The sequence below is a fragment of the Jatropha curcas genome, chromosome 5 (genome assembly GCF_041381405.1).
Source record: "Jatropha curcas cultivar XTBG-Jc1 chromosome 5, XTBG_Jcur_1.0, whole genome shotgun sequence".
Taxonomy (NCBI): domain Eukaryota; kingdom Viridiplantae; phylum Streptophyta; class Magnoliopsida; order Malpighiales; family Euphorbiaceae; genus Jatropha; species Jatropha curcas.
Window position 1 is genome coordinate 25,713,705 of NC_143155.1, and position 19,388 is coordinate 25,733,092.

General features: G+C 34.8%; 1 protein-coding gene across 3 annotated transcripts; it reads left to right on the plus strand.

Annotated features, from left to right (window-relative positions):
- The first annotated feature begins 840 nt into the window (after positions 1-840).
- Positions 841-19,332, plus strand: LOC105650049 (piezo-type mechanosensitive ion channel component). 3 transcript variants are annotated; one of them, XM_012236922.4, is made up of 21 exons: positions 841-1,152; positions 1,554-1,634; positions 2,921-3,080; positions 3,175-3,332; positions 4,412-4,568; positions 4,685-4,871; positions 5,589-5,704; positions 6,357-6,441; positions 6,880-7,095; positions 7,177-7,354; positions 8,930-9,058; positions 9,205-9,378; positions 9,551-9,784; positions 10,333-11,883; positions 12,231-14,725; positions 15,272-15,667; positions 16,118-16,276; positions 16,826-17,335; positions 17,869-18,013; positions 18,114-18,258; positions 18,718-19,332. In XM_012236922.4, exons 1-21 carry the CDS (start codon positions 1,104-1,106, stop codon positions 18,851-18,853), a joined length of 7,461 nt encoding a protein of 2,486 aa, XP_012092312.1. In that variant the 5' UTR covers positions 841-1,103; the 3' UTR covers positions 18,854-19,332. The 3 variants fall into 3 exon arrangements, with proteins under 3 accessions (XP_012092312.1, XP_037492492.1, XP_037492491.1); XM_037636564.2 differs by lacking the exons at positions 841-1,152; positions 1,554-1,634; positions 2,921-3,080; ... (2 more) ...; positions 4,685-4,871; positions 6,357-6,441 and having other exon boundaries at positions 5,599-5,704; XM_037636563.2 differs by lacking the exons at positions 841-1,152; positions 1,554-1,634; positions 2,921-3,080; ... (2 more) ...; positions 4,685-4,871; positions 5,589-5,704 and having other exon boundaries at positions 6,357-6,428.
- The last annotated feature ends 56 nt before the right edge of the window (positions 19,333-19,388 follow it).

Consider the following 19,388-nt stretch of genomic DNA (forward strand, 5'->3'; position numbering starts at 1 on the left):
CATTTAAAAGTGCAATTAATGAAAAGACAATTTAAAAAAATACTTCAATTAACATCGTGATATATGATGCATGTAATATCTTCTTTTTTCAAATATATATATATATATATATATACACCGTGGGCAATTCTCCTTCTCCATTTAACTTTCGATAAATTATTATGAATTCATAATTTTTTTGGTTATATCATTAAAAATTTTAAATTTTGTAGGTAGTTTTTATTGTATCTTAAATCCAATTTTTTTTCTATTAATATTTTAATTTTAATTTTAGTTACAAAATTAGGTGTTTATTTTTTTAATTTCCTTACACTTCTCTATAATTATCTATTTACTCTAGTATTTTATTAAAAATATAAATGATTATCATGTCAAAAATATCTAAATATATTATTTTATGTTTTTAATTAGAAATACTTTCGAAAAGTCTAAAAAGATTAAATTAAAATTAGATTATATTGTATAAGAATTTTCGCATTATTATTATGCTCGTCAAGTCATCTAGTAATTAGCTTTCAAGATTAATAATGGAAAAAAAATCAAATTTCATTCCATAAAAATAAAAATATAAATTTTTAATAAGTTGGACTTTTTAATTTGTACAAATTTATCTTAACCGTATCATTTACTTATTTTAATTACTTACCAAATCAGTGAAAATTAGCTAATTAAAAAAAATTAGCGAAAATTAGTTCCCACGGATCTTTTAATATAAGAAAATGCCAAAACGTGGTATTTTTTAAAAAAATATATGTTTATTTAATTAAATTATTGTTTTCAAGAAAGCATCTAAATTCTGAAGTATAAACAGAATAGCCAAAGCACATTTTATGTAAAAAGAAAAAAGCAAAATTATTTATCGTTCCCGTAATTTTAGAAAACCTCTTCTCATTATTGTTTTTGGAAGTAAAAGCAAGACAAAGAGCTAAGCAACCGCTGCGTTTACCGGTTTACGACTCCCAATCAAACGAGAAAATCTGTATTTCCCGGGAAATTGGATTTTCTCATGCTTTCGATGAAACTCTTAAAACTCATTAATGGAATTGTGAAATTACCGACAAAGAACTGATGATTCTAAGGTCTTAAGAAGTGGCCTTTTTCTCATGGGGAATTTTCTCGTCGGATTTGTTTTGCCATTGCTTCTCTTAACAGGTACATGCTTTTCGATGTTACTTTCTACTGCTTTTTTTTTTCTTCTACAATCTGTTCTGTTGGCTTTTTGACTGGTAGCTTGCAGTTTGCTGCTTTGATGTGTTTTGATGGCCGATTTCAAATTTCAAACACAGTACATTTCTACAATTGGGTTGTAGACATGTACTATACTGCATTAGTAATTAGGTTATTTTATGCTTTGGATTTAAGGCTTAGTTGAGTTCAGTTGAGCTATTTGAAATCAATGCAGAAGGATGGAAGGATAATAGTTACTACAGTTTCTGATTGTTGGAATTGCATACAACTTTTTATAGAACGGATCATGCATTGTTTTTTTTTTTTTTTTTTTGTCTTTTTTATGGCTTCTAAGTAATTAATTATTCTATAATTGTTTTTTGCAGCTGCTTTGATTAATTGGAGTTTGATTTCTCTTGTTGATTTGATAGCTTTCCTTATCATTCAGTATGCTGCACCTAAAATAGGTGAGTTGTTTATTTTCTTATCAGTTTCATGGCCTTCCAGACCATACTGTTGTATAACCTTTCTCCTTTGGAATTGGGTATTTGGCTGGAATAATGATGCTATTTTCAGCAATGAGAGGAACATATCTGGACTGATATGGCATATCAGTGCTTGTTGTTGCTTGTATTTGTTATTAGGGATGCGCAAGTATGCTGCTTCAAAATCAAACACGAATAATAGTTTATCAATATTAGTATTCATCTCTTTGCTGATTGAGCACTGGAGGCTTCCTTGGTAAACAATGTGCCCCACATTGTCACTGTTATTTATTTGACTTGTTGGGTCTTTACTTTCAGTGCAGATATTGTGATTAAATTTGTTAGTTATATATTAAACTTCATTTTTGAAAAAAGTCATATTAGTCTCACAATAATAATAATAATAATAATAATAATAATAATAATAATAATAATAATAATATATGTATGTATGTATACGTACACATATAGAGGATAATAATAACCATGATTGTGTTTCAGTAGTCTCTCAACTAAAAAATTCAGTAAAAAAAGTGAAATGTTTCTGGTTCTTTCTTAACTATTTCCATTGATTTTAGTTTCATATTAGTTTTCTCATTATCAATATCTCAAATAGTTGCTCTTATTTTATATGATTAATTTCTAATTTTGGGTTAGCTTTTTATGTTTTAATTTTATGGGATTCTGAGAGAAAAAAAAGTAAACAAATTATATATGTAGATATATTATTTTTATATTTTATTTTATCTTGCATCATTGTTTTCCTTTGAATATAATCAAGCAGAGCGTTTTTTGCAAATTTTACAAAATTTAAAGTTTCAATATATATTTTCTATGTGTTAAAAAATGCAATTTAAATTGATATTTACTGTTTGTATAAGGTTAAATCAAATTATTAGCTTTTAAATTTAGCCAAGGATAATTTTGTTTTATTCAGTAATTTTTATTTTTTATACTCTAATAATAAATGTCATATTCCAAAGAACCAAAAACTTGTTTTTCAGCTTTTGTTGAGAGATTGGATATGAATGTTGTTGGAAGGTTTAAAAGAATGCAGTTTTAGTCAATTAGTGCATACCTAAGATAATATTCATTTGGTATCTTTAACTCTTGATTGGCTCGAAAGTGAAAATATTCTCCATGTACTGAAATATGCGTTTTGGGACATTGGAGACCACCATAGGATAAGATCCCAATTTGGGGGAACTTTTCCCTTGATTCCCTTTTATTCAATTAACATATATTTTTCTTTTGTTTAAATTTTATAGGCTTTCGTTTTCGGAGGCGATTTTTGTTACTGTGGCCCATTATTTTGTTCTCCCTTCTTGTCATTCTTTCTCAACTTGTATATCTTACTTTATGGGCGATTAAGGGAAATGGATGGAGTGGAGTAAATGCTTGGTGGGCACATCTAATTGGTTTTATGGTGTAAGAATCTATTTCATTTTATTTAACTGTTGTTCTTTTATCATGTTTTTATGGATCGTATTTACTGACGCTTTCCCATGGTATGCTGTTACAGAGTCCAGCCCTGGAAATCACTATATGTGATCTATTTCTTGGTGGTACAACTATTAACAGTTTCTGTTGCTTTAGTTGATATATACGGGATCAGATTTGGTCTGTTTCCATGGCAAGATTCCTGCTGGGGTCGTTTCTTAACTTTTCTTGAACAGATAGGTTTGTCAGTAGTTCACTACAGCTCCAAGTTCTCTTCTTGTAATATGTGTATTTCCATGTGCGCACACACGCATTTATACATTTATTTCTGAAACCTTTTGATTTGTTTGTACATAATAGTTTTGCTTTTCCACCTATTATAAGTTCTTCTAGAATAGGAATTGTAATGTGATCATTTGGACATCATTCTTGAAGCAGAAGCACAAGTTAATTTTACGGGTTGAATTTTTCTTATGATCTCAGGGAAGAGTTTGTGTTCTTATGCAATTTTCAGTTTTCAAAATTATCTTACCTTACTGGCTTATGGAATGACTCCAATAAGCAAAATGGCTTGTTGCCTCCTAAGATTGCAATAGAGATAACATCTTCTGTTTCTAATTAATAGTTCATCACATAGCTAAAAGAGTCATTATGATCCTGGGATATATTTAGCTCTTCTCAATTTTTTGTTGGGATCTCCTTATTGACACTTTTTACTATTATTTGCACATCTCAAAAGATTTTCTTCAGTTCAAATTAAATTACGATACGGAAAACTTGCATAGATGAGCCTATAATTTGTCCAATACAATGCCCAACAAATTGGTAAAATGTTTAGGTCATTTTCTAGCATGCCTGCAAAGATGTAACAAAGGATGAGCCTGTTTGGGAGCTGTTTCAAAAGTCATGCTGTTGAAAATTTATTTCCATGTTGGTTACTTATAATTATTTTTTATTCTTTTTCAAAAAAAGATTGCCGTACTTTTAAGATTAGCTTTGTTTAGCCATTTGCATTTTGATGTCTCTTGCTGAAAATTGTGTGGTGGCTTTTGGCCATTCATTAATGACATATTTTCCTGGTCTAATTTTTTTTCTCAATCATTTCTTTTGTTCCTAATTTATTCATCATTCTCATTATTATAATCCCCCCCCCCCCTTCCCCCGAGTGCTTGTTGTCCTACTTTCATCAGATTAGATTACACTTCCATTGAAATTTAGGGATCTTATTTTTGTGTTTCTTTTAAGTATTTCCTAACAATAATAAAAATAAAATTATGGGTATTGATTTGTTAATATTTCTCTGTTTGTCTACATGAAAGGCTCTTATCTCAGGGTCACTTCCTGTTTGTTGTTGCCTCCCATTCAGCTGGGTGTGGGTATTTGCCATCCCTCGTGGCTTTCTCTTCCTTTTTTTATTGGTAGCTGTGCAGGTCTTGTGGATTGGTCTCTGACAAGCAATTTTCTAGGACTTTTCAGGTTACTTCTTTGTGATACACACACATCTACATGGTCCCATCCACATGATTAATTGTTTTTATTTATTGCATGTTAATCTTCTTAGTGGCTTATGTTTGTTTATACTGCTCTTGAAGGTGGTGGAGGCCTCTTCAGCTATATGCAGGGGTTAACATTATCCTTCTTTATGTCTATCAGCTTCCTATAGAGGTCCCTGGTCTCTTTCACTGGATAGCTGATTTTATTGGTCTATTCAAAATATCAGGGAAAACAGAGTGGCTTTACATTTTTTCTAGTATTTCCCTTGTGCTTTTTTACATCATGGTACGCATCTCTAAAATTTAGCAGAACTCTTTTCATACTATACCTATTCGTCTCTCTCTCAAATACTTCCTAAAAGAAAGGCTATGTTTGCAAAAGTTTGAACTTTGAAAATAATCAGATTAAAACTATGGGAAGACACTTATTCAAGGTGCATAGGGTAATGTTATTGGTTGATTAAGATAGTTGAAATTTTATTAGAAATTAATTAGACACATCTTTAGCTGCAATTTCGGGTGCTTATGGTTTTGGAGTATGAGGCCTTCTAGGTTCTCTATGGTTTGTGTGCTTCTGTGGTAGCCTTTGCCTTAAAAACTTTCAAATAGCAAATTAGTAACTATTCTGGGCAGCCTTATTATTTTACTTGATGAATTTGTTCCACATACAAGGAGAGCTTTCAAATGAAGAGTTGCTCTTGATTACTCTTCTCTTACAAATTTGGCTAGAGCAGCTGTTGGTGGATAAATGGATGATTTGATGAATATCTTTCCAGTTTATCCAAGTTCTTTAGCACACCTAACTATTAACTATTCATTTTTGAATATCTTCAGAAGATATCTTATAGCAATTTGCAATACAAGGTTTTTAAGTGATTTATGGTAGAAAATGATTTTTATCTATAATATGCTTGTTCTTCAAACTGCTCAAAATTTATGCATTGCCTTCTCAAAGTTATTTACATTGAATCAGTTCTAAATCTTTTTCTGCCTCCTGATGCAGCTATCCTTTATTAAGTGTGATTTGGAGGAAATGGATTTCATTATGTCTATGAGAGAAAGTAATTTGTCGGAGCACCTTCTCCCCTTAAGGCATTCTTTTTTCATTCGTCAATCTAGGTGAGACTTGGAGCATCCGTTGATCTGGTTATTATTCTTTTTTTTTTTTTTCATGTTCTTGCCATTCACCATGTTGTGCCACCATTACATAAGGCTATAACAGAATGGGTTGTGAATTTAAAGTCCAATCAGTCAAACTAGAGTTTTCCACTTTTGATTCTGTAATATCATGGTTTGTTAATTATGGGCTATAGTTATATGCTAAAGGTCAATTAAAAGGAAGAATTCGCTTTCTTACAATCTGTTATTATTCTGATTTTTTAAGAACTTTTCCAATGATTTTTTTTTTTTTTTTGAAAAATTGTCTGATGAAAATTTGCTTATTTAATTTTGTTTGTATGTATTTAGCAAAAGATTTTTATCTGCTGTATGCTCAAACTTGCAACAAAATTGCTTCAAGTGTTATGTGTTGTTGATAGTTTGTCCGACCCAAAAGTTCATTAATCCCTATCTCTTTCTCCTAATAAAGGAATTGATGACCTCTGTGCATGAACAAAATAAAAATTGTTTGTGTAGAATTTTGTTTCTGCAGGCTCATGTTTGAACTGATTAATAACAAACTAAGACATAAAGGATTGAGTATTTGATTAGATATATAGAACTTCTCTTTGTTTTTTGCTGCAAGCCAACTGAACAACACGATAATTTGCAGATCTGGTGTCAGGCATACCAACGTTTTATTAAGGGGAGCAGTTTTTCGGACCTTTAGTATCAACTTTTTCACGTATGGGTTCCCGGTACATATTCATAAACTACATTTATCGCCTTTTTCTTCGACTAGACCATCTCATTGTTATGTTATAATTATCAGATGGAGAAATAATTTTAAGGAATGCCCTTAAAAGGTGTCCCCCTAAAACCCATTGGATTAGAATCGTGCGATTTCCTTCAATATAACAAAAATACACAAAAATATTGAATATTGATATTGAATGTCTGTTAATATTTGGTGGTTTCTGTTAATCGGGTTTGAAAACATTGGAGCAAATTCTACTTGAACCATTCTGTTGCAGCTTTTGATAGAAAAGTAAAGCCATCTTTCTTTTTCTTTTTTGTTTGTTTTCCTATTCCGTAAATACTCTTGTTTAATGAATGCGATGTGGAGTGTTGGATATAATTACAATGAATTTCATTCTATCCATGCTCAATCATTTGACTTACGGTCTATGTGATAGGTTTCCTTGTTCGCTCTTTCCTACTGGAGTTTTCATTTTGCCAGTTTATGTGCATTTGGGCTGCTTGCATATGTTGGCTTCATTGTTTATGCCTTCCCTTCTGTGTTCCGTATGCACCGGTTAAATGGGCTGCTTCTTGTCTTCATTCTATTTTGGGCTGTGAGCACATATATTTTCAATGTAGCTTTTCCTCTCTTGAATAGGAAACTCAGAAAGGTATTTATCTCTTTCAGCATAAGTCTGTTATTGAAATGTAATCTTAGATGGTTCAGAGTTATTTCTGGCATATGCATGCAGGACATGAAAATTTGGGAGATGGTTGGGTTGTGGCATTATCCCATTCCCGGATTCTTTCTACTTGCTCAATTTTGTCTTGGTATTTTGGTTGCTTTGGGCAATCTTGTGAACAACTCTGTTTTCCTTTACTTGTCTGATGAGGGCAATCGATCTTCAAATGAGAACTCCACTGCCGAAGGTAATGAAATAACATTTATAGCAGTATCAACTAATTATTCTACTCATAAGTAGATTACTCTGTCCTGCATATATACCTACATATATGTTCTTTATTTTTATTTTTGTCATTCGCTTCTTATCTAGCCTTATTCATTATAGTTATTCTGGAGTGAATTTGCAAAGTTGTTTCTCTGCATGTTCTTCTGAAACTAAGTTAATAACTGCTGAGCCATAAAGGTTTTTCTACACACATCATAATGTTCTAGTTCCAGTCCTCCACATGTTTCTTTAACTTGAACTTATTTGCTTTATGCTCAAACCTTTAGTTTCTTAAGTCTACTTTATGGATGCTACTGTTTTCCATTTTTAGGGTTTATTTATGCCACTTGTGCCCAGAGACCTAAGACTTGCACCTATCCGGTGACAATTGGCACTTCAATCAGCTCGTTTTTTAGCTTTTACTCAGAAACATGATTCTTATTCTACATTGATCTTAAGGTTCATATCTTAATATTTAATGTCTGTCTTACGCATTTGTGAACATTGTCCAGGAGTGATTTTTTGGAGTATCAAATTTATTTTGAAGAGTATTATTTGTCTTAAACTATGTTATAATTTGATTCCCAAGGTGACAAAATTAGGTTTTGTGTATCTTACTGTTTGATCATAATATTGTAAGCCTGGTTGATATTTAGTCAAGCAACTGAAATTCTTTGTGAAAGATTGTGGGTCTTTAAGGGGACCATCTTGTTGGGTTTTTAGTAAACTCGAGTTGAGTTAATGAGCAAGTGCAGAGCTTGATTTGAAATATGTTGTCATAGCATCAGTATTTATGGTTGATAATAACCTTTGAAGCAACTTGAAAATGAGTGAATATCAATAAACTCATCCAAATGCCAATTCTAAAGATGCTGAATTGAGTTTTTACTTGAGAAAGAAATGTTGAAAAAAGACCACATATCTTGTAGGATAAAATTTCTAATCACCCTAGGCTGATGGTTTATTTTGATCGTTAGTGGATACGGTTTCATAGAGTGTTTTATGTTCTCTGTCAATGTCAAATGTTAATCCTTCTATATAATAAGTTGTAGTTTCAATAAAAATGTTGTAGTTAAAATAGTTGGTGTTAGTTTGAACACTTTTGTTATAACTCTCAAGAGCCCATCTTCAATGGTTGATTTTTCTTTAAATGTCTTGTTGTTATATTAAATAAATTGTACTATCAATCCCTCATCAATTGTTACTTGCTGAGTTGCAAAACAATATTGCATTATCGCTTTTTGCATCCTCTTTAAGCTTGTGTGAAACTAAGGAGTTCTAAATCGGTGGTTGCCTGGTTTGTTACTTGATAAGATATACTGCATTCAGATATTTCTATTGTTTAGAATATTCAAGTTTCTCATTATTGATTTTCTTCTCACTCTTTGGTCCCTAAACACCAACAGATCAACCAATGTCCTTCAAATTCTTTTTCTAACTTCCACTGCTTTTGATACTTTCGAATTTCTAATTTGCTTCTGTAAGTAAGTTAGTGTTGGTAACTTAACAATAATGCTTCATCTGTGTTATTCTGGTATATGTTCCATTATTACAGTGGAAGAAGATACCAAGGTGTTCATTGTGGCTACAATTGCATGGGGACTGAGAAAATGCTCTCGGGCTATTATGCTGGCACTGATTTTCCTCATTGCCATGAAGCCTGGTTTCATCCATGCTGTATATAGTAAGTTCCATATTCTCAGCAAAAAGACTATATTTTCTTGTGAATTTGTGGTGGCATTAGATCTTTTACTCACCAATAAAGACTGCATCTGGGAAAATGGCAATTTGAGTTTGCTAATTGGTGTTCTGTTCTGATATATGCCTCAGTGATATTTTTCTTGGTCTATCTTTTGAGCCATGGCATCAGCAGAAAGATGCGTCAGTCCCTGATTCTTCTGTGTGAAGCTCACTTTGCACTGTTGTACATTCTTCAGATTGATTTGATCTCTTATGCATTGGAGCAAACAGGCTCTTTAAGTAAGGATGTTTTGCTGCAGTTAGGTAGGCATTTATGTTGAGCACTTCAACCTGAATTGGTACCTTCTCTATGGCCATGAGCACGAGTTTTAATTTATTTCTTAGTTGCTTCTGATACATGATTTTTTTTTTTCAGTTTTCAAAGTCTGACCAGGAAAAAGTAATAATCAGAATAATTCTTTATGAATTGATGCAGGTCTTGATAAACAAGATAGTTCCTGGGATTTCTTGGAAATAGCCTTGCTTGCTTGCTTCTGTGCCATTCATAACCATGGCTTTGAGATGTTATTTTCATTCTCAGCAATTGTACAGAATACCACTAGCCCTCCTGTTGGATTTAGCATCTTGAAAGCGGGTCTGAACAAATCAGTCCTCTTGTCAGTGTATGCCTCTCCAACTGTCAAATATGGCCACGACAATCATTCTTATGGTATAAATTCATCGACTGCTTGTTACATTTTGATGGAACTTACAATTTGGTTATGGTAGTTGGGATCTCCATCTCTTTTCACCCCTAAAATTTATACTCATGATAAAGGAATCTGGATCGGACACTTTAAAGAAAAAGACCATGTGATATTTTACAAGGACCACGTTTTTCCTTGCCTGATATTGTACAGGACTAGTTCCCTTTAAATGACGTTGTTTTAAGTCCAGCTCCCTTTTTAACCTTATAGTGAAGAGGCCTGGGTGGTGTGGTTTTGCCAAAGCTTGTTTGCTCCCCCATTGATCTTTATTTATTAGTTGTGAAACTTGTTCTCAGCCTTTCATATATCCTCTATCTGATTTCAAAAGTAATAGTCACATCCCATCTCAAAAAATAATAATCACATTGTTTATCTAGCCTTCGGTCTAGAAATTCTAAATGAGAGCAACAATTGAACTGTGATCCTACTGTGAGTAGTATTGATGATGATAATATGTTGACCTGCTTTTAAAGTTCAAACGTAGAAAACTGATTTGTTTTTCTGTTTTCAGAGAGTAGGATAGCATCATTCCTTGGTGCAGTTGGACAGAAGTTTCTATCTGTATATCGATCATGTGGCACCTACATCGCATTTCTCACTATTCTTTTCACCGTATACTTGGTAACACCCAATTATATATCATTTGGGTATATTTTCCTGCTTCTTGTTTGGATAACTGGAAGACAACTTGTTGAGAAAACAAAAAGGCGTCTATGGTTTCCTTTAAAAGTATATGCAATCATGGTTTCTGTCTCCATCTATAGCTTGAGCAGTTTCCCCCGATTTGAGATGTGGCTCTCCAAGTTCATTGATCTGTATTTTTATTTGGGCTACAACTCAGAGGCTTCATTATTGCAAAATATTTGGGAATCTCTGGCTGTCTTAATAGTGATGCAACTTTATAGCTATGAGAGGAGACAGAGCAAGTACAACAGGTCGGAGGATCCTGATCCATTGGATTCTGGGGTATTTGGTTTCATTAAACGGTTTCTGATTTGGCACAGTCAGAAGTTCCTGTTTATTGCATTATTCTATGCTTCATTATCTCCGATTAGTGCTTTTGGATTTGTATATTTACTTGGCCTTGTAATATGTTCAACTTTACCCAAAACTTCTCGGGTACCATCCAAATCATTCCTGTTGTATACGGGATTTTTAGTGACTTCTGAGTATCTGTTTCAGATGTGGGGTGGACAAGCTGGAATGTTTCCCGGGCAAAAGCATTCAAAAATTTCCCTTTTTTTGGGTTTCCGTGTGTATGAGCCAGGTTTTTGGGGGCTAGAGTCAGGATTGAGAGGAAAAGTGCTAGTAATCGCTGCTTGCACTCTTCAGTACAATGTGTTCCGCTGGTTGGAGAAGATGCCAAATACTGTTCCAGATAGAGGCAAGTGGGAAGAGCCCTGTCCATTGTTTGTCTCAGATGAAAATGCCTTTACAAATGGTTCTATATCCAATGATGAAAATAAGCCACCATCAGACTATTGTTTGCCATCCGTAAAAATAGAGGGAGTTACAACTACAAGCACTTTCTCTTTCACCTCCGGTCTTACTCGAGCACCTAAAATTCTATCCAATAAAACAGGTAGTTCAGAAGGTAGTAGCAGCAGGAAATTTTCATTTGGATATATTTGGGGAAGCACCAAGGAAAGTCATAAGTGGAATAAGAAGAGGATTCTTGCTTTGAGAAAGGAAAGATTTGAAACACAAAAGGCTCTTATGAAAATATATTTCAAGTTCTGGATGGAAAATATGTTTAACCTCTTTGGCCTTGAAATAAACATGATTGCATTGCTTCTAGCAAGCTTTGCCTTATTGAATGCTATCTCTATGCTATATATTGCATTGCTTGCTGCTTGTATTCTTGTACATCGGCGCATCATACGGAAGTTGTGGCCCATATTCGTTTTCTTGTTTGCTTCCATTCTCATCCTCGAGTATTTTGCCATCTGGAATAGCATCTTTTCTGCGGATCAACCTACCCCAACTGAGACAGATGTATATTGTCATGACTGCTGGAAAAGCTCTGCTCTTTATTTCCAGTATTGCAAAAACTGTTGGCTAGGTATTCACTCTCCTCATCATGTTAAACTTGTTTCTCAATAAACCATCAAAATGCTTAAATTTGTATATTGTTTCCTTTCTATTCCTGTGGAAGTTTGCAGCCCTGGAAAATATTCCATTTGAAGTCTGAATGCCTGCCCCTTAAATTGTTTAGTGAGTTGGTTGAGTTTCATAGGGTCTTCTAACTTATTGCAATCCCCACCCCCCCCCCCCCTACCCCCCCAACCCAAAAAAAAAAAAAAATGTCTGATTCTCATAGCGTACAATTTTCATATGATAATTACGTCTGCCATGATTTCTTCTATCTTAGTTAGCCTATGCTAATTTGACGTGTTGCATTTGCTGTAGGACTTGTCGTGGATGATTCTCGCATGCTTGCCAGCTATTTTGTGGTCTTTATGTTTGCTTGTTTCAAACTTCGTGCTGATCGTTTCTCCAGTTTCTCAGGCTCATCCACATATCGTCAAATGATGTCTCAACGTAAAAATATATTTGTTTGGAAGGATCTGTCTTTTGAAACTAAGAGCATGTGGACATTTCTTGACTACCTGAGACTTTACTGCTATTGTCATCTGTTGGATCTTGTGCTTTGTTTGATTTTGATTACTGGGACCCTTGAGTATGACATTCTGCACCTCGGTTATCTTGCATTTGCCCTGGTTTTCTTTCGGATGAGACTTGTAATACTGAAGAAGAAGAACAAGATCTTCAGGTTCTTGCGCATATACAATTTTGTTCTTATTGTTTTGTCTCTTGCCTATCAATCTCCTTTTGTGGGCGTATTTAGTTCTGGGAAGTGTGAGACGATAGATTACATATATGAGATGATTGGATTTTATAAATATGATTATGGGTTTCGAATTACTGCAAGATCTGCACTGGTTGAGATCATAATATTTCTACTGGTATCACTTCAGTCATATATGTTCTCCTCTAGTGAATTTGATCATGTCTCACGTTATCTTGAAGCGGAGCAAATTGGCGCCATTGTGCATGAGCAGGAGAAGAAAGCTGCATGGAAAACTGCACAGTTGCAACATATTCGTGAATCTGAGGAGAAGAAATGCCAACGTAATTTGCAAGTGGAGAAGATGAAGTCTGAGATGCTCAACTTGCAAATTGAGCTTCACAATGTTAAGTCAACTACTAATTATGGTGGCCATTCCCATGAGAGGGAAGGTATAAGAAAAAGGAGGAGCATTTCTCTTACTTCTAAAAGGGATTCTTCTAGTCCTGATAAAGGTGGAGAAACCCCTGCTAAACAAGAGCATAGTACTAGAGAGGATTCAGTATGTCCTTTTGAAAGGCATGAATCCCCATTTAGTTTGGATACCGAAAGTCTAGAAAGAGAAATGTCTCCGAAGTATTCCTCAGAATCTCCAATTTGTGAGATCACCGAGATCAGACAGGAATCAGCTGATAGCATGCTTTTTGATTCTGGAAAAAAAGAGAAGGGCCGATCAAAGGAAAATCCTTTAAGATCTGCAGTGCAGCTGATAGGTGATGGTGTTTCCCAGGTGCAGTCTATTGGAAATCAGGCAGTCAACAATCTTGTGAGCTTCTTGAACATTGAACCAGAGGATTCAGATACGAATGAACAGTTCTCTTTTGAGAATGGAATACATGATGAGATGGAAAACCAGAAGAATAAACATCTTAATTTGGACCGTTCGTCATCTCTGCAGTCTGATATGAGTTCAGATGCTACAAGTCTGCAGATAGGAAGGATCTTCCGATATGTATGGTCCCAAATGCGGTTCAATAACGATATCGTGTGTTATTGTTGTTTCATTATTGTTTTTCTGTGGAACTTTAGTTTGCTTTCTATGGTGTATCTTGCGGCTCTTTTCTTATATGCTTTATGTGTAAATACCGGCCCAAATTATGTTTTCTGGGTTATCATGCTGATTTATACTGAAGTTTACATTTTGCTTCAGTATCTCTACCAGATAATCATTCAGCACTGCGGGTTGACTATTGGTTCAGTCATCCTTCGTGAGTTAGGATTTCCTGCACATGAAATCAACTCCTCCTTTGTCATCAGTTCATTGCCTTTGTTCCTTGTGTACTTATTTACCCTTCTACAGAGCTCTATAACTGCAAAAGATGGTGAATGGATGCCTTCTGTGGACAGTAAATTCTGTAGAAAAGCTTCTCTGCATAGAGAAGATGTTCTTATGAGTTATAGCTGGAGTGAAAAGGCACAAGAATTACTGCATGGAATGACAACTATGGTAAAATTGATAGTCAGAAGCATTTTTAGGTACTGGGAATCACTGACACAAGGAGCAGAGTCTCCTCCATATTTTGTCCAGGTGTCTGTGGATGTCCACTTGTGGCCGGAGGATGGAATCCAGCCGGAGAGAATTGAGTCGGGAATAAACAAATTGCTTAAACTTGTTCATGATCAGAGATGCCAAGAAAAGTTCCCAAATCTTTGCCCTTTTTCTAGTAGGATTCATGTCCAGAGCATTGAAAGAAGTGAAGAAAACCCTAACATGGCCCTGGTTGTTTTTGAGGTAGTATATGCCTCCCCTTTGACAAGCTGCGCATCTGCAGAATGGTACAAGTCACTAACGCCAGCAGCTGATGTAGCAAAAGAGATTCTTAAAGCAAAATGTGACGGGTTTGTTGAAGAAATAGGATTTCCATACCCTATTATCTCTGTCATTGGGGGAGGCAAAAGAGAGATTGATCTTTATGCATACATATTTGGTGCAGATTTGTGTGTGTTCTTCTTGGTTGCAATTTTCTACCAATCTGTCATAAAAAACAAAAGCGAATTTCTAGATGTTTATCAGCTTGAAGATCAGTTTCCAAAAGAGTTCGTATTTGTCTTGATGGTTAGTCTCTCTATCAATTTCTGTATTAATATTATTTTTCTGCGTACTGTAATTCAAAAACCAAACCAAGTTCAATATAGTGATTGAATCACCTGTGTGGGATTGATTTAGCTCAGAAGCGCAAGTGCTGAAGTTAACAGAGATAAGACCAAGTTGATGTTTATTAATCATCTTATATTGGCAGCTCTTGGCCCTATGTTTTTAATTAGTAAATGTGGCAACTTTAAAATTTCAATTGTTCTCCTGAAAAACCTCCTTGTATTTTTCTACTTCTTCTGAAAAGCTTTAAATCAGACATAGCAAGGTTTCATGATTCAAATGACACATCGTTTTTCATGAAATGATTTACATGGTACATGTGCCCTGAATCATCTGAGGCGCAGATATGGTGAGAGAGATTTATAATTACTTAATTCTGAGTAAAGTTAGAGCTTATTCCTTTTTACTGGCTTACTCAGCTGGAAATGTGTAGCAGATATCTTTTTTTTTTTTTTGTTCATGTGACCCCCTATTTTCTCTGGATTTCTAACTGCTTCATATGTGCAGGCTATCTTTTTATTGATTGTCCTTGATCGCGTTATTTACCTCTGTTCATTTGCCACTGCAAAGGTGATCTATTACATTTTCAACCTCTTCCTCTTCACATATTCAGTCACTATATATGCTTGGCACTTGGAACCTTCCCAAGAGCATGCTGCAGGGGTAGCGCTTCGTGCTATATTTCTTGCGAAAGCAGTGTCTCTAGCACTGCAGGCTATACAAATCCGTCATGGGATTCCTCATAAAAGCACCTTGTATCGACAGTTTTTGACCAGCAAAGTTTCACGAATTAATTATTTAGGCTATAGACTTTACCGTGCTCTGCCATTCCTTTATGAATTGCGATGTGTGCTGGACTGGTCATGTACAACCACGTCTTTGACCATGTATGACTGGCTGAAGGTAATTTTAGAATGCTTTAGCTAACATTGGACTCTCCATTTATCTTGCTTTATTAATTTATCACTTTCATGGGTGGCATGGAAATTACCAATGCCTTAGCATTGTGGTTTTAATGTTCTCTCTATTATTGTTTGTTATCAAACCTTAAACCCTTCAGAAAATAGTTTATGAAAGGAAAATCTTTCCCTTCTCTTGTCGTTGGGTCTCAGTTAATATATATGCCAATTGAAAATACGTGCTTTCAGAAGTCTCTTAATGTGGTTTACTTTTTGAAAATTTGAATTCCATTAACTTGATATGGAGTTTCGTTTTCTTTTCTGCCTGTGTAGGAAGTTGCATTCACTATTATTCTCAGATATCATTTGATTAATTTTAATTTCTTTATTATTTTTCATAGATCAAGTAATCAATTCATTAGTCTTGGAACTGATAAGTAGCCTTTCTCTTTAGCTGGAAGACATAAATGCAAGTTTATACCTTGTTAAATGTGATGCTGTCTTGAATAGAGCTGCACACAAACAAGGAGAGAGGCAAACAAAATGGACCAAATGTTGCAATGGGATATGCCTTTTCTTCTTTTTACTCTGTGTTATTTGGGCTCCTATGCTGGTAAGTAACTTATAATACACAACTGTTTTTCTGTATGGTACGCATGCCCAATAAATTTGTTAATGGTTCCAATAGTAGTTTGTTTTCACAAGTTCTGGAAAAAGTCATTCATAAACACTATAGTAGGTTGTATGAAATCAGAAATTGCTGCTTATGCTAGCTAAGAACATCTTTAATGTTATTTGAGAAAAGGTGCACATGCATTTATATGGGCCTAATACATAAACTAGAACAACTTTTTGGAAAAAGTTCATCGTCTCCATATCCTTATGCCATGTCTGCAAGTGTATGGACACATGCAAACTTGAGAACCAAGGTATTTCTTCCAAAATAATAGAACATAGGTTTCATAGGTCCAAATAAAAGAATATTTGTGCGAGTGGTTATTTCTCAAGAAGTTAAGGGGCAAATTTATTTATTTGGCCACATTCACGCAGGGGGTCGTGCACACACAATAAATTTCACTTGAATTTTATTCTTACTGCAGTGTAAGCAAACATGCAATTGTGCATCTTAATGTTTCATGAAATGATCTATTTTTTCTCACAGATATACAGTAGTGGCAACCCAACAAATGTTGCCAACCCCATTAAAGATGCAAGTGTTCAGCTTGATATCAAGACAGTGGGTGGAAGATTAACATTGTATCAAACTACTCTTTGCGAAAAAATCCCATGGGATGATGTCAACTCTGATGTTGATCTCGATCCCTATGGTTATTTGTATACTTATAATAAGAATGACATTCAGTTGATATGCTGCCAAGCAGATGCAAGTACATTGTGGCTTGTTCCTGATGTGGTTCAGAGGAGATTTATCCAGTCCCTTGATTGGGATATGGATATGGATATTCTTTTGGTCTGGATACTTTCCAGAGAGAGGCCAAAGGGCAAGGAAGTAGTGAAATATGAGAAACCTGTTGATTCTCTGTATCTTCCAAAAAGATCAGACATCCAGAAAGTTCTTAATGGTTCTACAAACAGCTTTAGGATATACAATCTTTATCCAAGATACTTGCGTGTTTCTGGTTCTGGTGATGTCAGACCTTTGGAATTAGAGGTATTTTACACTTTTATCCAATTACTTTTCTTCATTCACTCAGCAGATCTCTCCTCTGTGTGTGTGTGTGTGTGTGTGTGTGTGTGTGTGTGTGTGCAAGATGAAATTATTAATTGTATTTCATAAGAAATTGGTTTCTGGTCCTGTGTTTTTCTGTTATAAGAAATTTGTTATGGTTAGATACATTGTTGCAGCTGGAAGTAATTTCTAAAGCCTTTTTAATACATTTAAATCATTTCTTTAAATCAGTCATTATATTGAAATGCCACTTGAGCTATTAAATTTTCTGCAATCGGTGCAAGGCTTCTTGTATTGCGGACTCTAGAGAGGGTTAGATGCACACAGCATTCCTTAACTTTCAAGGAACTTTATGTGCTTTGAACCTGTGACCTCTAAGTGACTATGGAGCAACCTTTCCATTAGTCCAAATGTCATCTGTTAAGGGTAGTCTATCCAGTCTAAGATTAATACTTGTCATTAGACATGCTTTTTCTTTTTTTATTTAATGAAACGTGACTAAACTGTATTTACAGGAAACTGCGGTTAGTGCGGATCTCATTTTAAATCATGCAGATGTTAACTGGTGGTCATTTCATGATATCAATTCACCAAATGCAAGTGCCTGTGGAGGTTTGAGAGGACCCATGGCCATTATAATGTCCGAGGAAACTCCACCACGTAAGTTTGAAAATGCATTTCTCTGTCATAGCTATGACAATCTGGTGGGAAAATTCTCTTCTTTTTCAATGATGATATTATTGCCCAAAAACTTCTGCAGAAGGTATTCTTGGTGACACGATCAGCAAGTTCAGCATCTGGGGTCTCTACATAACTTTTGTGCTCGCTGTGGGCCGTTTTATCAGACTTCAGTGCTCAGACTTAAGAATGAGAATACCATATGAAAATCTACCTTCCTGTGACAGGTAAAAAGACTCTATTTTGGGCCTCTTTTTTGTCTGTTAATTTTCCAGATATTGATGTGTGATGATCATTACAAAATGTAAGGACGGATTTAGAATGGGGCCAGTGTGGGAGCACTTGCCTTCATTACATCTAAAATTCCTTTTTGAATTATACAGTAAAATATAAAATTTTCCCGGCTTAAAAGCTTGGATAGCTGTCCAGAGTCTTCATATTGTATTAACTTCCACTTTCAATTGCACTTTAAATTTGACTAAAATTGTGAGTTGATATTTAAAATAAAACAAATTGACTCCTAAATTTAACCTTGCATGTAGCCATAGTCAAAAAGAGAATTCCTCGCTTCTTTCTGTCTCTTAAAAAACCGTGTGCTTTATTCTGTCATCCATGTCGAGCAAAAATTCTGGATACTTCATGTTTCAGTCTCTTCCTGGTACTTAACAAGTTATTGCATGATGTAGGTTGATAGCCATCTGCGAGGATATATATGCTGCAAGAGCAGAGGGGGAGCTTCAAGTTGAAGAAGTCCTTTACTGGACACTTGTAAAGATATACAGATCGCCACATATGCTTCTTGAGTACACCAAACAAGAGTAGCTTGTAAGGCTAAACATTAGGTTCAACTAACAGCAGAACATATATGTATATACTAACAGCAATTCTTCTTTCCATGGCCCTGAGAAACACTCGGCACTTGAATCACATGGTTTCTGCAGAGGATCCCCTTTTTTTTTTTCTATTGATGGATTCTGCATGCTGGATTTGCCATCTATTTATCATCAGTTGCAGGGCCTCCAAATCTGAAAAATTCCATTTCACCGGTGGCGAAATAAAGGCATTGAAAACTTACAACTGAGGACTATGGCGATTCAAATAGAGAGATTATACCTTTCTTTCGTTGTATTGTATATACGATTCTTAGTATCCCGTTAAATCTGTACAGAACTTTTTTACTATTCTTTGAAACAGAAGAGTGTATGTATCTGTATTTTCAGCGAAACTGGATAGTTCTCTTACAAAACTCGACAAAAATGATTGGAAATTCAAATGAGGTTTGTACAGTTGCATGCCCTGAATCCCCTGTCCTTTCTCATTTTTAGTCATTTTATCTCGACAATAGTTCCAAATTATT

What these genes read in the sequence shown, in the direction of transcription:
- LOC105650049 (XM_012236922.4), top strand. Translation starts at nt 1,104, where the DNA reads ATGGGGAATTTTCTCGTCGGATTTGTTTTGCCATTGCTTCTCTTAACA. An exon ending in AACTTTTCTTGAACAGATAG is followed by an intron (nt 3,333 to 4,411) that starts GTTTGTCAGTAG and finishes TCTACATGAAAG; the next exon opens with GCTCTTATCTCAGGGTCACT. An exon ending in GGATGTTTTGCTGCAGTTAG is followed by an intron (nt 9,379 to 9,550) that starts GTAGGCATTTAT and finishes GAATTGATGCAG; the next exon opens with GTCTTGATAAACAAGATAGT.